The sequence below is a fragment of the Canis lupus genome, chromosome 24 (assembly GCF_048164855.1).
Source record: "Canis lupus baileyi chromosome 24, mCanLup2.hap1, whole genome shotgun sequence".
Lineage (NCBI taxonomy): Eukaryota > Metazoa > Chordata > Mammalia > Carnivora > Canidae > Canis > Canis lupus.
In genome coordinates this window covers 18,880,019-18,897,693 of record NC_132861.1, presented here as the reverse complement: position 1 = coordinate 18,897,693, position 17,675 = coordinate 18,880,019, and the positions used below count along the sequence as shown (strand labels likewise).

Genomic DNA, 17,675 nt, shown 5'->3' with positions numbered 1-17,675 from the left:
TGAAAACAAAACTTGCTAAGTCGAACTACAGTACTGCTGGACTTTGTTCAAATACTTTTAAACGTGATGCTCGAACATATAATCCAAGCACCGAACCAAAAGGTAAAGAAAAAAGTCCAAAAAAGTAACGAAGCTAGCTGTACTCGATTCTTACAAAGGCTGGATCAATTCAAGCAACCAACCGAGCCTCTAATTAAAAAATAAATAAAAAATTATATATATATATATATATACACACACACACACAAACGCGGAAATCAAAATTTACAGAAACCAAGCTGAGCCAGAAGATACAAACTGAATATAGTTTATTCTTACTTCTACTCCCTGTGTGGAATACTTTTTTTAATCCTTTTACTCAGCCTTCTCAAACTCCCTGGGTAAATAACATTCATCAAACTGTTCATTATATAGTGTTAAGAACGAAGTCAACGAGCACCTCAGATTTAGCTCTCCTTAAAGTGCGACCCGCAGGGAGCTTGGTACTTTACTAAAGTTTTGCCCCAATGACCTTGGTCCCAAAGATTCCCCTCCCTCCGTCCAGCCGGTCCTTCCACGTGCTGGCGGCTGCGGTTACCCAGAGGTGGCTGCGGGTCAGAGAAAGAGCTTAAGGACCCGCATGCTCGAAGGGAACAAGAGTTGCTAACAGCATCTGGGGTGGCCCATGCCTTCCCTCCCAGCACCGACTCCCCAGCGGCGCACACGGCCCCCGACCAAAGCCCTCCGGGGGTGACCCGGACCTCACTCCCCGCGCCTCGCTCTCGACCCCGTCTGCGGGGCAGGTTGTACGGTGAAGACCGTGGCACAGGTAGCCCTCCTTCCTTCAGCACCATATTCTGTCCCCCGGCCGGTGTACCAGACACCTCTGGGGAAGAGAACAGCCCCAGGAAGAGCGGGGAACGCAGGCAGGAGGAAAGTAGGATGGAGAATCCTACGCCACGCCACCGCCACCTCCTCCACTTCCAGGGCTCCCCGGAGGCCCTTGCCGGTCGCCAGCCCAGTGGGCGAGAAGCCCTGGCACGGCGGGGCCGACCCGAGGCCCGCAGATGCCGGGGTGCGGGGGTAGCGGTGTACTCACCATCAGAACTTTGGCCGCGTTCTCCAGCTGAGCGATCACTTCTGGGGGCCCCAGCGCCGCCGCCATCATGGTCTCTCTTCAATGACGCGCCATGCGCTGCATTATGGGAGCGGGCGCCGCGGCCGGCCAATCGCCGCAGCGACCCCGGAGCCTCACGCGCTCCCAGAGGCCGTCGCAGCCGCCGTCGACGCCGGCGTCGTGGCCCCCGCGGGCCTGACCAGGCCTCCGGGGTTTGGACCGCGGGAAGGGAAGAGAGTGAGTCCGGCCGCTTCTCTGGAGCGGGAGGCGCCCGCAGTCCGGCGCCGGGCGGGAGCGGACGGCTGACCCGCACGGTGACGGCGGCGCGGAGCCCGCGCATGCGTGCTGTGCGGGCGCCCGGCCTCTCGACTTCTACAGCCCGCGTGCCCGCGGGCTGCTGGCTCCTTCGGCGGCGGACGCGTACCGGCCGGTCGGCAGGCGTCCGTTCCCCACCCTTCACCTGCTCCAGCTCGGCCCCTCCTTTCCCTTCCACCTCCGAGCAGTGTGGGGTCTCACTGGGAACTGCCCTCCCCGCTCCCTCTCCTGAGAGTGCGCCGCCCTGTCCTCCGAGTCCTAATTCTCTCCCTCCTTGCGGTAAAAAAGGAGCATTCCAGGAAAGTTTCCTTTTCTAAGGGGAGGTCCTGCGGTGATTCGTCCAAATGTGTTGGGACAGCAGATCATTGCGAGCTCTTTTCAAGGGCTGTGTCGTCCTGGAAAGAAAAAAAAAAAAAAAAAAAGGCAAGAATCCTAACTTTAACCACCCTGCTCTCTTGAATTCAGAAAGAACTCATTGTAAGGAATTCATGTGGACAGATACTTTATATAGTAACCCAACCTTCCCTCCCGTGCTTCAGTCTCTTTTACAGCATACAGGCGAGTAGTCCTGAGAGCAGCTGTTTCTGTATTCAAACCAGCTTTTTTCAACTATTTGAAAAGTTGTTTGGGAGAAGGGGTTATTTTGTTTTGAGCTAACAACTGCTTTCCCGTAACTTCGACCTTTTGGTGCTGGTCTGCTTCCTGGGACTGTGCAGAAAGTCAAATTAATTTCAGTGCTTGTAAGTTCTCCTCTGTTGAAATCTTCCTGTATTTATTCTTCCTAGTTAATGAGTAAACCTTGCTTTTGAGATTTTTCGTAGGATTTTATTTATTTATTTGAGAGAAAGAGAGAGACCGTGAGTGCGGGGAGGAGCGGAGGGAGGTGCAGGCTTCTCGCTGAGCCGGGAGCCTGATGCAGCTCTACCAAGGACTCAGATCATCATCTGAGCCAAAGGCAAAGGGCAGATGCTTAACTAACTCAGCCACCCAGGCGCCCGAAGGTGGTGTTTTTAAAAAAAATTTTTTGTCAATGTCGCTGCAGCATAATCACATTATTTTCTTCTTTGAAAAATAGGTTGTAAAAAAAAAAAACACATAGTTTCTTATATTTGATATCTCTACAACTTGGAGTTCAGAAAAATGAATTAACGAGATTTTTATTGCTTGAGGAATAAAGGAAGTGCCTTTTATTGCATTACAAAAGGTTAGGTTAACCAAAATGCAGTGAAGGGCCTTTTTTATTTTAAGAATTCTGTGAAAGTAAATGATTAACATACTGCATGAAATATAGTACACTTAATATTTGACTAAGTATAGCAATCTGAAAAAGGATTACAAAATGTTGCTTCTACAAAGAGTAATTACTGCATTCAGTGATATACCTGCAAAAATGTAGGCAAATGAATAGTTTGTGACATTATGTGTTTGAGGGCTATCATGCTTCAGATTGGGCCTTGTGCTCCAAAGAACTTTGTATATAAACACTCTTAAAAGAAGAAAAAAAAAAGCTTTTTAACAAACGTGGAGATGATTAATTCAATTAATATTTTGAATTTAGAGACTTTATAAAGTGGGTCATAAACATCTCATATAACTGGGAGCCATGAATTTTAGGGTGGGGTAAACAATGAAGTTGTAGAATCTCAATGTTGGAAAACAGTGGAATTTTCCTACTAGCTTAACCTCCCCTCCGATGCCTGACTCTTGTTATTTCTCAGTTTATCCAATAATCTCTCTTGTGGAAGGTTAAGAAGTAGTATTCCAGTCTACTTATCTGCTTTTTATCTCCTGAAATAGAAAAGGTAAGAAAGTTGTGCAGATTTTAATAATTTCTAAAAGAAATGTTAATGGTTTAAGAAAAAGTAGATGTTTGGTTGAAATATTCCTGAAATCAAGAACATTTCACAAATATGTCCCCTCTAATTTTAGAGTACTCCTTTAACACATGTGATGTCATGGGAATCAAAATTACACCTACTTATTCTTCACCAAAACTAGTAAAACATATTAAGTACATTTCTTTAGAAACATAGATGTTTGGTGTTTGCTTTTTCTTTTCAATGGAAACCAGTGGGATTTGCCAGTGTTACTAAGTGTTGTGTCTTTCCTAAATTAGTGGCTTTCTAGGAACCTTTCTAAAATGGAAATATAGTTATTATCTCCACTGTTGTTGACATTCCATTGCAGAGGCAAAGCCAACTATTGTGGATCACAGCTAATGATATTTTGAAATTGAAGAGAATTTAAAAATAATAGAATCTTAAGATTTTAGAAATGGAAATCCTTTAGTGACCCCATTTCTCAGATAAAGAAGATAAGACCTAGAGAAATTAAATGATTTAGGACCAAGCCACGTAGAACCAGTCACCTGTCTTACAGTATAGTATTTTTAGTATTCAGACAAAGGCTGAAATTCAAATCAGAAAAACTGAGTTTGTATTGTATTTCTGCTTCTAAGATATGTTTACTGGTTAAGTAACTTAACATCTCAGGACCTCAGTTTGGTCATCTCTAAAATGATGACCATCCCAAGTATGTGAGATTATCAAAGAAGATAATACATTTAACACAACTTTGTAAACCTATGAAGCATTCTATGAATGCAAGCTATTACTATTATCAATTGATTACTTATTTGGCACAATGGTTGATACTGTAGGACAATTGAAGTCATAGTCTTGGCTTCTAAAAATTTTGAGATAAGACTATTTAAAATAATAGGAGTTTAAAAAATAAAATAACAGCAGTTAATTAATTCATTTTCTCTCACTCTTTTTCAACTGTGGTAAAATAAGAAATACATTTGGTCTTTGTTCCTTGTTCCTGGCAAGGAGCTCCTAAAACCCTTGGATTTCCTGAGTGACAGGAGTGTCTTCCGTTAATCATAACAAGCCTCCTCCAATCACACCTGAATTTATGCTAATGAGGTGACAGAGTGGGGCCCCTAGATGGCTCCATGATGGGGCTGGTCATCTGAAAGAGCAAAGGGTAGGAACCTTTGGTTCCTTTGGTGTTGGACCCACTCTCCAACCTCAGGGAGGAGAAGAGATGCTGGATATAGAGCACTATAAAAACTTTTTAATAATGAGATTTGCTAAGCTTCCAAGTTGGTGAATGTATCCACCTGCAGTGACAGACCCCAACTCAGGGACAGAGGCTTCTGTGATGGAGACCCTTCCAGATCTTGTCCTAGTATCAGAATTGAATTGTAGGGGTGCCTGGGTGGCTCAGTTGGTTAAGCATCTGCCTTCGGCTCAGGTCATGATTCCAGGGTCCTGGAATCAAACCCCACATGAGGCTCCCTGCTCAGTGGGGATGCTGCTTCTCCCTCTCCCTCTCCCTCTGTTCACTCATGCTCACTCATGCTCTCTTTCACTCTCTCGCTCAATCTCAAATAAGTAAATAAAATCTTTAAAAATTAAAAAAAAAGGGGGATCCCTGGGTGGCGCAGCGGTTTGGCGCCCGCCTTTGGCCCAGGGCGCAATCCTGGAGACCCAGGATCGAATCCCACATCGGGCTCCGGGTGCATGGAGCCTGCTTCTCCCTCTGCCTGTGTCTCTGCCTCTCTCTCTCTCTCTCTGTGTGTGACTATCATAAATAAAAAATTTTTAAAAAAATTTAAAAAAAGAATTGAATGATAGGACACAGTTGGGCGGGGCACCTGGGTGAGTCAGTAGTAGCGTCTGCCTTTGGCTTGGATCATGATCCTAGGGTCCTAGGATTGGGTCCCACATGGGGCTCCCCATAGGGAGCCTGCTTTTCCCTCTGCCTATCTCTCTGCCTCTCTCTGTGTATCTCTGGTAAAAAATAAATTAAAATCTTTATATATTTTTAAAAAAAGGGGATCCCTGGGTGGCGCAGCGGTTTGGCACCTGCCTTTGGCCCAGGGCGCGATCCTGGAGACTCGGGATCGAATCCCACGTCAGGCTCCCTGCGTGGAGCCTGCTTCTCCCTCTGCCTATGTCTCTGCCTCTCTCTCTCTCTCTCTCTCTCTGTGACTATCATAAATAAGTAAAAATTTAAAAAAAAAAAAAAAGGACACACAGTTGGTGTCTGAGATTCATAGAACAATATATTGATTATTTTTAAAAAATTTGCATATTCCTGATCCTGGAGTCCCAGGATCGAGTCCCACATCGGACTCCCTGCATGGAGCCTGCTTCTCCCTCTGCCTGTGTCTCTGTCTCTCTCTCTCTCTCTCTCTCTGTCTCTCATGAAAAAATAAATAAAATCTTTAAAAAAAAATTTTGCATATTAGTAAACTTTTTTTTTAAGATTTTATTTATTCGTGAGAGACACAGAGAGAGAGAGAGAGAGAGGCAGAGACTCAGGCAGAGGGAGAGGCAGGCTTCATGCAGGGAGCCCAATTTGGGACTCAATCCCAGGACTCCAGGAGCACGCCCTGAGCTGAAGGCAGACACTTAACAACTGAGCCATCCAGGTGTCCCAAAATAGTAAACCTTTCAATCCATTCAAGAATACTACAAAATAGTAGTTAATGTTTACATAATTACTACATGAAGAACACTTAGTTGTTTTTTTTAAGCTGTTTTCATCTAATTAATTCACCTGATTTCCCCCAAAACTTAGTGATATAGTAACCATGCTATTATTCTCACAAATTTCAGATGAAGAAATTGAGGCAGGGATCCCTGGGTGGCACAGCGGTTTGGCACCCACCTTTGGCCCAGGGCGTGATCCTGGAGACCCGGGATCGAATCCCACGTCGGGCTCCCAGTGCATGGAGCCTGCTTCTCCCTCTGCCTATGTCTCTGCCTCTCTCTCTGTGTGTGTGTGACTATCATAAATAAATAAAAATAAAAAATAAAGAAATTGAGGCATATAGTGATTTAGTTACTTGCCTCAGAAGTAGTAGAACTGGGATTTCAGCCCAGCCTTCCTAGTGCAATATTCCATGCTTTCAACTCTAGGATACTGCTTCCAGGTAAAGACTAAGTCACTTGAAATTATTATAGCTTCAGTAGATACATTTCAAGCTGTCATGTCAACTTTCTCAGTTTTGTATACTGTAAAGACTGTATTTAAAAATCTGTATCATACTTGAAATATATAACAAAGAAAACTGAAAAAGAAGTAAACAAAACTGCCTATAGAAAGTCTGAAGCTTTTTTTTTTTTTTTTGTAAGATTTTTTATTTATTTGGCGGGGAGCAGAACCAGAGAGGAGCGGCAAAGAGAGAGGGAGAAGCAGGCTCCCCACTGAGTAGGGAGCCGGATATGGGGCTCAATCCCAGGCCCCTGAGACCATGACCTGAGCTGAAGGCAGATGCTCAACGAACTGAGCCACCCAGGTGCCCCTGAAACTTTACCTTTTTAAGAAAGCTTATTTTGGTTCAATATTTGCAAATCAATCAAAGTGATATACTACATTAATAAAAAAAAAGGATAAGAACCATATGATCCTCTCAATAGATGCAAAAAAAGAGAAGCATTTGACAAAACACAGTATCCATTCTTGATAAAAATCCTCAACAAAATAGGTATAGATGGAACACACCTCAGCATCATAAAGGAAATATATGGAAGATCCACAGCTAATATCATCTTCAATGGGGAAAATTTCTATGGTCAGGATTAAGGCAGGGATGTCTACTCTCACCATTACTGTTTAACATAGTACTGGAAGCCTTAGTCTCAGCAATTAGAGAAAGAGAGAGAGAGAAGAAAGAAAGAAAAAAAAGAAGAAAGAAAGAAAGAAAGAAAGAAAGAAAGAAAGAAAGAAAGAAAGAAAGAAAGAGAAAGAAAAAAGAAAGAAGAAAAAGAAAGAAAGAAAAGAGAAAGAAGAAAGAAAGAAAGAAGAAAGAAAAAAAGAAAGAAAGAAAGAAAAGAAAAGAGAAGAAAGAAAGAAAGAAAGAAAGAAAGAAAGAAAGAAAGAAAGAAGAAAGAGAAAGAGAGAGGGAAAGTCCATCTGGGATCAGCAAGGAAGAAGTCAAACCTTCAGTATTTGCAGACGGCATGATACTCTGTAAAAAACCTGAATGACTATGCCAAAAAATTGCTAGAACTGATACATGAATTCAGCAAAGATGCAGGATATAAAATAAATGTACAGAATCCGTTGCATATCTATACACCAATAATGAAGCAGCAGAAAAAGAAATCAATGATCCCATATACAATTGCACCAAAAACCATAAGATACCTAGGAATAAGCCTAACTGAAGAGGTAAAAGATCTGTACTCTGAAAACACCTGTGAAAGAAATTGAAGAGGGCACAAAGAAATGGAAAAACATTGCATACTCCTAGATTGGAAAAACAAGCATTGTTAAAATGTCTATACTACCCAAAGCAAATTCCGCATTTAATGCAATCCCTATCAAAATACCACCAGCGTTTTTCACAGAGTTAGAACAATCCTAAAATTTGTATGGAACCACAAAAGATACTGAATAGCCAAAGCAATCCTGAAAAAGAAAAGCAAAGCTGGAGGCATCATGATTCCAGACTTTAAGCTTACAAAACTAGTCATCAAGACTGTATGGTAGCCGCACAAAAACAGACAAATGGAATGGAATCCAGAAATGGACCCACAACTCTATGGTCAACTTATCTTCCAAAAAGCAAGAAGGAATATCCAATGGATAAAAGACAAGTCTTTTCAACAAATGGTGTCAGGAAAACTGGGCAGCAACATGCAGAAAAATGAAACTGGACCACTTTCTTACACTGTATACAAAAATAAATTCAAAATGGATGAAAGACCTAAATGTGAAACAAGAAACTATTAAAATCCCAGAGGAGAACACAGGGAGTCACCTCTTTGACCTCAGCTGGAGCAACTTCTTACTAGACATGTTGCTGGAGGCAAGGGAAACAAAAGCAAAAACGAACTATTGGAACTTCATCAAGATAAAAAGCTTCTGCACAGCAAAGGAAACAATAAAACTAAAAGGCACCCTACGGAATGGAAGAAGATATTTGCAGATGACATATATGACAATGTATTAGTATCCAAAATTTATAAAGAACTTATCAAACTGAATACCCAGAAGACAAATAATCGTTAAGAAATGGGCAGAAGACACAAATAGACAATTTCCCAAAGTAGACACCAGATGGCTAACAGACACATGAAAAGATGCTCAACATCATTCATCATCAGAGAAATGTAAATCAAAGCCACAATGAAATATCACCTCACTCCTGTCAGAATAGCTAAAATTAACAACACAAGAAACAATTGGCATTAGTGAGGATGCGGGAAAAGAGTAACACTCTTGCACTGTTGCTGGTGCAGCCACTCTGGAAAACAGTATGGAGGTGCTTCAAAAGTTAAAAATAGAACTATCCTATGATCCAGCAATTGTGCTACTAGGTATTTACCCAAAGGATACAAAAATACATATCCAAAGGAGTATATGCACGCTGATGTTTATAGCATTATCAACAATAGCCAAACTAGGGAAGGAGCCCAAATGTCCATCAAGTGTTGAATGGATAAAGAGGATGAGATGTATATATAATGGAATATTACTCAGCCATCAGAAGGAAGGAAATCTTGCCATTTGCAATGACCTGGATGGAGCTAGAGTGTATTATGCTAAGCAAAATCAGTCAGTCGGAGAAAGACAAATACGGTATGATTTCACTCATATGTGGAATTTAGGAAACAAGAACATATGGTAAGGGAAAAAAATTAAGAAGAGAAAGGGAAACCATAAAAGACTCAGTTGATAGCGCACAACTGGATGCTCAGATATTCAGTAACTTGAAATTTATATCCGTTGTGAAAAAGTTGACTTATTGCATTTTAGTACATTATCTGAGTCCTTCTTTCAGTGTTAAATCATGAAATATGGGAAAGTAATTTTGAACTACTATTAGATTCCTTATGTTTGTACAATCCATAATATAGTGTTTGCATTTTTTTACCTTTTCACATTAATTGAACCATGCATATTATTTGTTTTTGTGTTTACCAAAGGACCATCATATGTTTTTGCAAAACCATTTGTCAAGTCGTAAACATCTTGTCAACATAAGCACACTGATGAAATACCAGCTGTTCTCAAAGTGTGGCCCAGGGACATCTAGTAGGTCCCACAATACCCAGTAGGTCCCTAGGATCCTTTCAGAGGGTCTACAGGTCAAAACTATTTCAGGTGGCAATAGTAAGTCCTTCCCCATCAGTAATTAAAGATAAGTGAATAAAACTCCCCAATCAAAAGACAGATTGGCTGAATGTGTTTTAAAAAACAAGATCCAAACAACAACAAATAAAAAACTCCAGGATCCAACCATATGCCCGCTGTCACCATTGCTGTTCAACTTAATACTAGAAGTTCTAGCCAGCGCAATTAGGCAATAAAAAGAAGTAAAAGGCACCCAGATTGGAGAGGAAGATGTAGAATTATCTCTGTGCAGATGTCATGATGTTATGTATAGAAAATCCTAAAGATTCAGCAAAGTTACAGGATAGAAATTTCAACAATAAAAACTCAGTTGCATTTCTACATACTAACAATAAACCATCTGAAAGGAAATTAAGAAAACAACTTCATTTACAATATTATCAAAAAGAATAAAGTAATTAGGAATAAACCAAGGAGGTGAAAGATTTATACACTAAAAACTATAAAACATTGCTGAAAGAAGACACAGATAAATGAGATGACATCCCATGTTTGTGGATTGGAAGACCTATTATTATTAAAATGTGAGTAATACCCAAAGTGATATACATATTTAATGCAATCCCCATCAAAATCACTATGGCTTTTTTTTTTTTTTCAGAAATAGAAAAATCCATTCTAAAAATCATATGGAATTGCAAAGGACCCCAAATTGCCAAAACAGTCTTGAAAAAGAAAATCAAGGTTGAGGACTTAAACTTTCTGATTCCAAAACTTATCACAAAGCTACAGTAATCAAAACAGTGTAGTGCTAACACAAAGACAGACATGTAGATCAATACAATAGAGAGTCCAGAAATCAGCCTTCATATATATGGTCAAATGATTTTTTTTTTTTTTTTTTTTTTTTAGAGACTGCAAGCTGGTGGGGGGAGGGGCAGAGGGAGAGGGAGTTCTAAGTAGGCTCCATTCCCAGCACAGAGTTCGATGCATGGCTCAATCTCATGAACCCGAGATAAGGACCTGAGCTGAAACCAAGAGTGGGACCCTCAACTGACTGAGCCACCCAGGCACCTCAGACGATTTTTTAATGAGTGCTAAGATCAGTTAGTGGGGAAAGGACAGTGTTTTCAACAAATGGAGTTGGGTTGGACTCTTTCTTACACCATATACAAAAATAAACTTAAAATGGATTAAAGACCTAAAATTGGGCAGCCCCCGTGGCGCAGCGGTTTAGCGCCGCCTGCAGACCAGGGCGTGATCCTGGGATCGAGTCCCACATCGGGCTCCCTGCTTGGTGCCTGTTTCTCCCTCTGCCTGTGTCTCTGCCTCTCTCTCTCTAGCTGTGTCTCTATGAATAAATAAAATTAAAAAAAAAAGCCTTAAAAAAAAGACCTAAAATTAAAACTCTCAGAAGAAAGTGGATGCATAGATAAACAAAATGTAGTACAGACATACAATATTAATCAGCCTTTAAAAGGATGCAAATTCTGGGGTGCCTGGGTGGCTCAGTCAGTTGAGCATCCTGCTCTTGATTTCGTCTCAAGTCATGATCTCTGGATCTGGAGATTGAGCCCCCTGTGTGGCTCCCTGATGAGTGGGGAGTCTACTTTGCCTCTTCCTCTCCCTCTGCCCCTCTCCCCCCACTCATGCACTCTCCCTCTTCCTCTCCCTCTGCCCCTCTCCCCCCACTCATGCACTCTCTCTCTAAAATAAGCAAATAAATCTTTAAAAATAAGTAAAAGGACACAAATTCTGATACATGCTATAATATGGATGAACCTCGAAGACTTTATTCCAAGTAAAAATAAGCCAGTTAGAAAAAGACAAACAGGGGATCCCTGGGTGGCTCAGTGGTTTAGCGCCTGCCTTCCGCCCAGGGCTTGATCCTGGAGTCCTGGGATCGAGTCCCACATCAGGCTCCCTGCATGGAGTCTGCTTCTCCCTCTGCCTGTGTCTCTGCCTCTCTCTCTCTCTCTCTCTCTCTCTCTTTCTGTGTCTCTCATGAATAAATAAATAAAATCTAAAAAAAGAAAAAGACAAATACTGGAACTCCTGGATGACATTCTTTTAAGCACCCAACTCTTGGTTTTAGCTCAGGTCATGATCTCAGGGTTGTGGGATCAAGCCATGTCAGGTTCTGTGCTCATCTCCAAGTTTGCCTGAGAGTCTCTCCCTCTCCCTACCAGTCTGTTCCAACCCCTGCTCATGCTCTCTCTCTCAAACAAATAATAAATCTTTTAAAAATATAAAAATAAAGACAAAGACAAATACTGTATGATTCCAGTTATAGGAGGTACCTAAAGTAGTCAAACTCAACAGAAAGTAGAGTGATAGTTGCCTGATGGTTGTGGGCATAGAGTTTTTATTTTTTAAGATTGAAAAGTTCTAGTATTCTGATGCACAACACTGTTAATATACTTAATACTACTGAACTGAATGCTTAAAAATGACGAAGATGGTAAATTTTATGTTACTGTACGGTTTTTCTTTAAACCACAATTGAATTTCTTTCTTTTTTTTTTTAATTTTTTATGATAGTCACAGAGAGAGGCAGAGACATAGGCAGAGGGAGAAGCAGGCTCCATGCACCGGGAGCCCGATGTGGGATTCGATCCTGGATCTCCAGGATCGCGCCCCAGGCCAAAGGCAGGCGCCAAACCGCTGCGCCACCCAGGGATCCCTGAATTTCTTTTTTAAAAGATCAATAGAAACATCCTATTTTTCTTTTATTTTTATTTTTATTTATTTATGATAGTCACACAGAGAGAGAGAGAGGCAGAGACATACGCAGAGGGAGAAGCAGGCTCCATGCACCGGGGGCCCGACGTGGGATTCGATCCCGGGTCTCCGGGATCGCGCCCTGGGCCAAAGGCAGGCGCTAAACCGCTGCGCCACCCAGAGATCCCCCTAGTTTTCATATGAAATTTCATGACTTTGCTTAAACAAATAAAATAATTGGAAAAAATTATTTTCATAATAAAACTAAGATATTTTTTGCCTTTTTAATTCTCTTTCTGTCAGTGTGAACAGTGGGATTTTCCAAAGGCTGTATATGTGATGTCTCTGTACATTGAATGTAGAGAAACATATGGGTAGTTCTATTAAGTAAGACATTAAAGAAACTTGTAGAAATGTAAAAATAATGTCATTCCTCTCACTATATTTTTGTTTTATTTATTTCTTTTTAAAAATTATTTATTCATGAGAGACACAGAGAGAGAGAGAGGCAGAGACACAGGCAGAGAGAGAAGCAGGCTCCATGCAGGGAGCCTGAGGTGGGACTCAATCCCGGGTCTCCAGGATCAGGCCCTGGGCTGAAGGCAGCGCTAAACCACTGAGCCACCCTGGCTGCCCTTACTTTTTGTTTTAAAATATTTAATTTTCACAAAAATGTGTAATGTGACCTTGTAATTGATTTACTATTATTTATTTAAATAAATTAGTATTTCTTTAATTGCCCAGTTTTGGGGCACCTGAATGGCTCAGTCAGTTAAGCTTCCAGCTCTTTAATTTCAGCTCAGGTCACGATCACAGGATGGTGAGACTGAACCTTGAGTTGGGTTCCATTCCCAGCTTAGCATTCTCTTTCCCTCTCCCTCTGCCCCTCCTCCCCAGCTCTCCCTCTCTCTCTCTCCCTAAAGAAAATAATAATAATACTTTCTCAATTTTAATTTCTTTACATAGTAGATTAGATACCAATAAGTATAACCCACATATACAAAAGCTCTTCAGACTCATTGATAAGTTTTTTCCCCTCTTTCATTTTATTTGGATTAATATTTGATTTGTTTAATGTTCAGATTATTTAGGGGAACATAATTTTAATTTTTTAAAATTAGAATGCCATACTTTCAAATGGTTAAAATAAAACAGAATTTAGGGGATCCCCGGGTGGCTCAGCAGTTTAGCGCCTGCCTTTGGCCCAGGGCACGATCCTGGAGTCCGGGGATCAAGTCCCACATCAGGCTCCTGGCATGGAGCCTGCTTGTCCCTCCTCCTGTGTCTCTGCCTCTTTCTCTCTCTCTCTCATAAATAAATAAATAAATAAATAAATAAATAAATAAATGTTAAAAAAATAAAATAAAACAGAATTTATAGTCTAATACATTAAATATAAAGGAACTGTCAGGAATTGAACATCTAAAATGTTTCCAAGTGGAAGAGAAGCTTGGGAAAGACCACTCTGGACCAGCTGCCAACAGTTATCATCAAATCCCCATCGCCTGTGATTGTGAGACCCATTGGGTAGGCACATCTCCACATTAGGTGCCATCCAGCTTATGTAACTCAGCCTCACTATATGAACAGCCACAGTATAGTTATAGTTGTAGACCTAGCTATTCGTTTTGCAAATGCAATGCTGTAGGTTACAAGGGGCATAGAGCCAGTGATTCTGATGGACATTTTAAGTCCATCTAAAGACCTTGGTAAAAAACAGAGAATACCTAGTTGGTAAAGGTCACTAATATAATAGTGAGTTGTATACTCACAGTTAAGTATCGTATTATTAGGATAACACTATGTCCCTTCAAGAAATATAGATGAAATATAGGGGCACCTGGCTGGCTCAGTTGGTAGAACACGTGACTCTTTTTTTTAAGATTTTATTTATTCATGAGAGACACACAGAGAGAGAGAGACAGAGACATAGGCAGAGGGAAAAGCAGGCTTCTCACAGGGAGCCTGATGTGGGACTTGATTCTGGACTCCAGGATCATGCCCTGGGCCGAAGGCAGGTGCTCAACCGCTGAGCCACCCAGGCGTCCCTGAACACGTGACTCTTGATGGCATCGTGCAAGTTCAAGCCCCATGTTGGGCATAGAGATGACTTATAAAATAAATATAGATGAATAATATGAATTATGTCACAAAGAGATTATGCAATTTTACTTGAGAATCAAGAGAGGAACAAAATCTCTTTTAGCAGGCATCTATTTGTAAAGCCCAAATTTAATTAGAAGAAGTAATGAGAATAATTCCCTTTAATATAGAAGATATTTGATCTGGAAAATGTTAAATAAGACATTTTATAACTTAAATTTCTGAAACTTTTGAAGACAGCAATACAGAACCATAAATATTATGGTGTCAAATTTATAGGAACCTAATATATTTCCCCAGAAATAAAATCATGATGGACCAAAGGGAAACATCTCTTCAAAATATCTCTTTTTGGGGATCCCTGGGTGGCTCAGCGGTTTAGCGCCTGCCTTTGGCCCAGGGCACGATCCTGGAGTCCCGGGATCGAGTCCCGGGATCGAGTCCCAGGATCGAGTCCCATGTCAGGCTCCCGGCATGGAGCCTGCTTCTCTCTCTGCCTCTCTCTCTATGTCTATCATAAATAAATAAAATCTTTAAAAAAAATAAAAAATATCTCTTTTTCACAGAAAGTATATTTCTGCACATGTATCTATGAAATGTTAATATTTGTTACTAAGATACGGCACAGTTTTGGGGTGTATGTGTAAGTTATCAGTCACAATAACAGCAAGAAGTAGCTGGAGAGTGGCTGTATCCCTCCTCTTGTGACTTACCATCTTGAAATTTCTTTTTGAATCGGTTTACTTTTAGAATGTAAAATCAGGGCTTTTTTCCTGTTGAACTCTATCGTTCAGTAGTTTTATAGTCTAGTTTTCTTTATCTTCTTTTTTGTTTCTTTTATCATTTATGACATATAAAAGCTTAGTGACTCTCCTATTAAGTAACTAACTCTTCTAACAAATAACCAGGTACCATACTCCACCTACTTGTAGAGCTCAATATTAGAAGGCATCCATCAGGGACGCCTGGCTGGCTCCAGTCCCTAAAGCATATGACTGTTGATCCTGGGGTTGAGACTTTGAGCCCCATGATGGGTGTAGAGTTTACTTAATTAAAAATTAAAAAAAGGGTAGCTTGGGTGGTTCAGCAGTTTAGCGCCGCCTTCAGCCCAGGGCATGATCCTGTTTCAAGTCGAGCTTCCTGCATGGAGCCTGCTTCTCCCTCTGCCTGTGTCTCTGCCTCTCTCTCTCTCTCTCTCTCTCTCATGAATAAATAAATAAATAAATAAATAAATAAATAAATAAATAAATCTTTAAGAAAAAACAACAAAAAAATCCAACAAACGAAAACTTTCTGAAATTGTGATGAAAACCTTCTATGTTTTCCCCAAGAAATTTCTAAGACCCAACAACCTGAAGACATGAGTTACTCAGTTTCTCAAGGCTTTAAATGAACCTACCTGCTGTAGGGTCCTCTCCCACAGCCATGTTGTGCTATGGTAGCAGACTCAAGTCTAAAAGGTTACTACCTGAGGTAGGGTTTGCTGTGCAGTTCATGTGCATGCTACTATTGCCAGACCACCCAAGGACAGCAGGCTGTTGGCTCATAAGCCTCTCAGGAGCTTTCCTGGTGTCATCTGAAACTGGCCCCCATAAGCAGAGGCCAGGGAGAGAAGATGAGACTGAAAAAAGACGAGGCCACTCCAGAGTTGGTAGGTGGCAGTTTTAATAATAGCAAAGGGAACTTAACATATGAGGCTTGTCTTCGCAAGACACATGGATCCCCATACCTACTTGCCAAATCTTAAAGATTTATAAGGAGGCTGTAACTGCTCCGGCAGGTTCATGGTGCAGTTGTTGTCAGGACCAAATCACCATTTCAAGGCTGTGTCTTTGGAGCAGCCTCTGAGGGTGGGAAAAGCAAGCAGAACCTTTTCCCAGGACAGGGGAGGAGTGAGGAGGGGGACCTGGGTTCAGCTCACAGGTCAATCGGCCGTCATGTCTTTTGATGACATGCCCCAACAGGAGCTTCCTGACCTGGAAACAGAATGACTTCTAAACCACCTGGAGCTGATGAAATTGAGGGAGCTTCTGTGGCAAGACTGAAAGGTCCTATTGAGAGAGGTGGCATTACTGGATGCTGCAGGGTGTTAGAAGCCAGATCCTGGACCATAGGCAGCTATAGTGTGTGAGGAGGATTTGGAAGAAAGGTGGGCAGGGCAATGGCTTGGTCTTGGCCTGGCGGTTCCTCTCAAGCAAGCCTACTAAGGTTCATCACATCAAAGGGGCAAAACCTCACAATGTCCTCTGGTTGTTGAGAAAAATCAAACCCAAAGCTGCTTGCCAGTGGGCAGAGGATGATAGTGACATGATTTCTTTTGTGAGGAGGTGACATAGGCCAGTCCCTAGATGTTGCAGGGAGCTGGGCAAAGGAGGAAGCTGACTCTGGACAGGGCTTGGTGGTCTGGGAATAATAGCTCTATTGTGACCCTATGCCTGCTCCTCCCTAAGGGGACCATGCCCTGTGGTCCTGACAGGGTTGACTGGGCTGGATTTTGACAAATCAGGAGGTAGAGAAGGCCTCTTCCTGTTAGACATCTGTAGGAATTATCATAGTGCTCTGCAATCCTATTGCCTTGCTCTTGTTCCTAACATTTAAACCTGTGGATAGAGAAAACTGGGATTTAGTTTCTAAATTTAAGCTGCCTGTGTTCATATTCTTGGTATTTTTGCCTCATCTTTGGATTCATGTGAAAATGAGCAGTACTTCCTTGAGCAGCAGCTGTGGTAGCCAGTTGTACCTGAAGATGCCTTAGGTGTCCTGCCACCTCCAGCGTGCCATCGTCATCACACCATGTGACCCAGAGAGCATCTCCTGACCAGATGTAGGTGATGCCAACCCTTGCACTTGGACCCTGTGAGCCTGAATGTAATGTGTTCTTATTAAAGGCAACTTTATTTTATTTTTTTTTTTTTTAAAGGCAACTTTAAATATTTGGCCAAGCATCCCCAAATATTCTGGTCCTTTTAAAGCCTCTGGGTCACATAGGCACTGAGAAGGACCTATAATAAAGACAAGGGGTTTTTTGTTGTTGTTTTGGATTTTTTTTGGGGGGGGGGTGTGCGGGGGAGGGGCTGAGAGAGAGGGAGCAAGAGAATCTTTTTTCTTTTTGAATATTTTATTTATTTGTCAGAGAGAAAGTGAGAACACAAGCAGGGGGAGGGGCAGACGGAGAAGCAGACTCCCCACTGAGCAGGGAGCCTGATGAGGCTTGATCCGAGGAGCCCAGGATCATGACACTTAACTGACTAAGCCACCCAGGTGTCCCAAAGATAAGTGTTTTTAAACAAGACACAAAACAATTGTTATCAACTTTCCGATATTTTCTGTTTTCTCTCATTTTGTT

General features: G+C 41.6%; 1 protein-coding gene across 3 annotated transcripts in view; it reads right to left on the bottom strand.

Annotated features, from left to right (window-relative positions):
* XPO4 (exportin 4) overlaps positions 1-1,339 on the bottom strand; it is a 121,996-nt gene extending 120,657 nt beyond the window's left edge. Inside the window, exon 1 of one of the 3 annotated variants that reach the window (XM_072795807.1) lies at positions 1,079-1,339. Coding sequence is in view for 1 of the 3 variants with exons in the window: in XM_072795803.1 (XP_072651904.1) it covers positions 1,079-1,147 (69 nt within the window). In the remaining 2 variants the exon portion in view is untranslated. The remainder of the gene's footprint in view (positions 1-1,078) is intronic. The other 2 variants (XM_072795803.1, XM_072795805.1) reach the window with 2 other exon arrangements.
* Between the last annotated feature and the right edge of the window lie 16,336 nt (positions 1,340-17,675).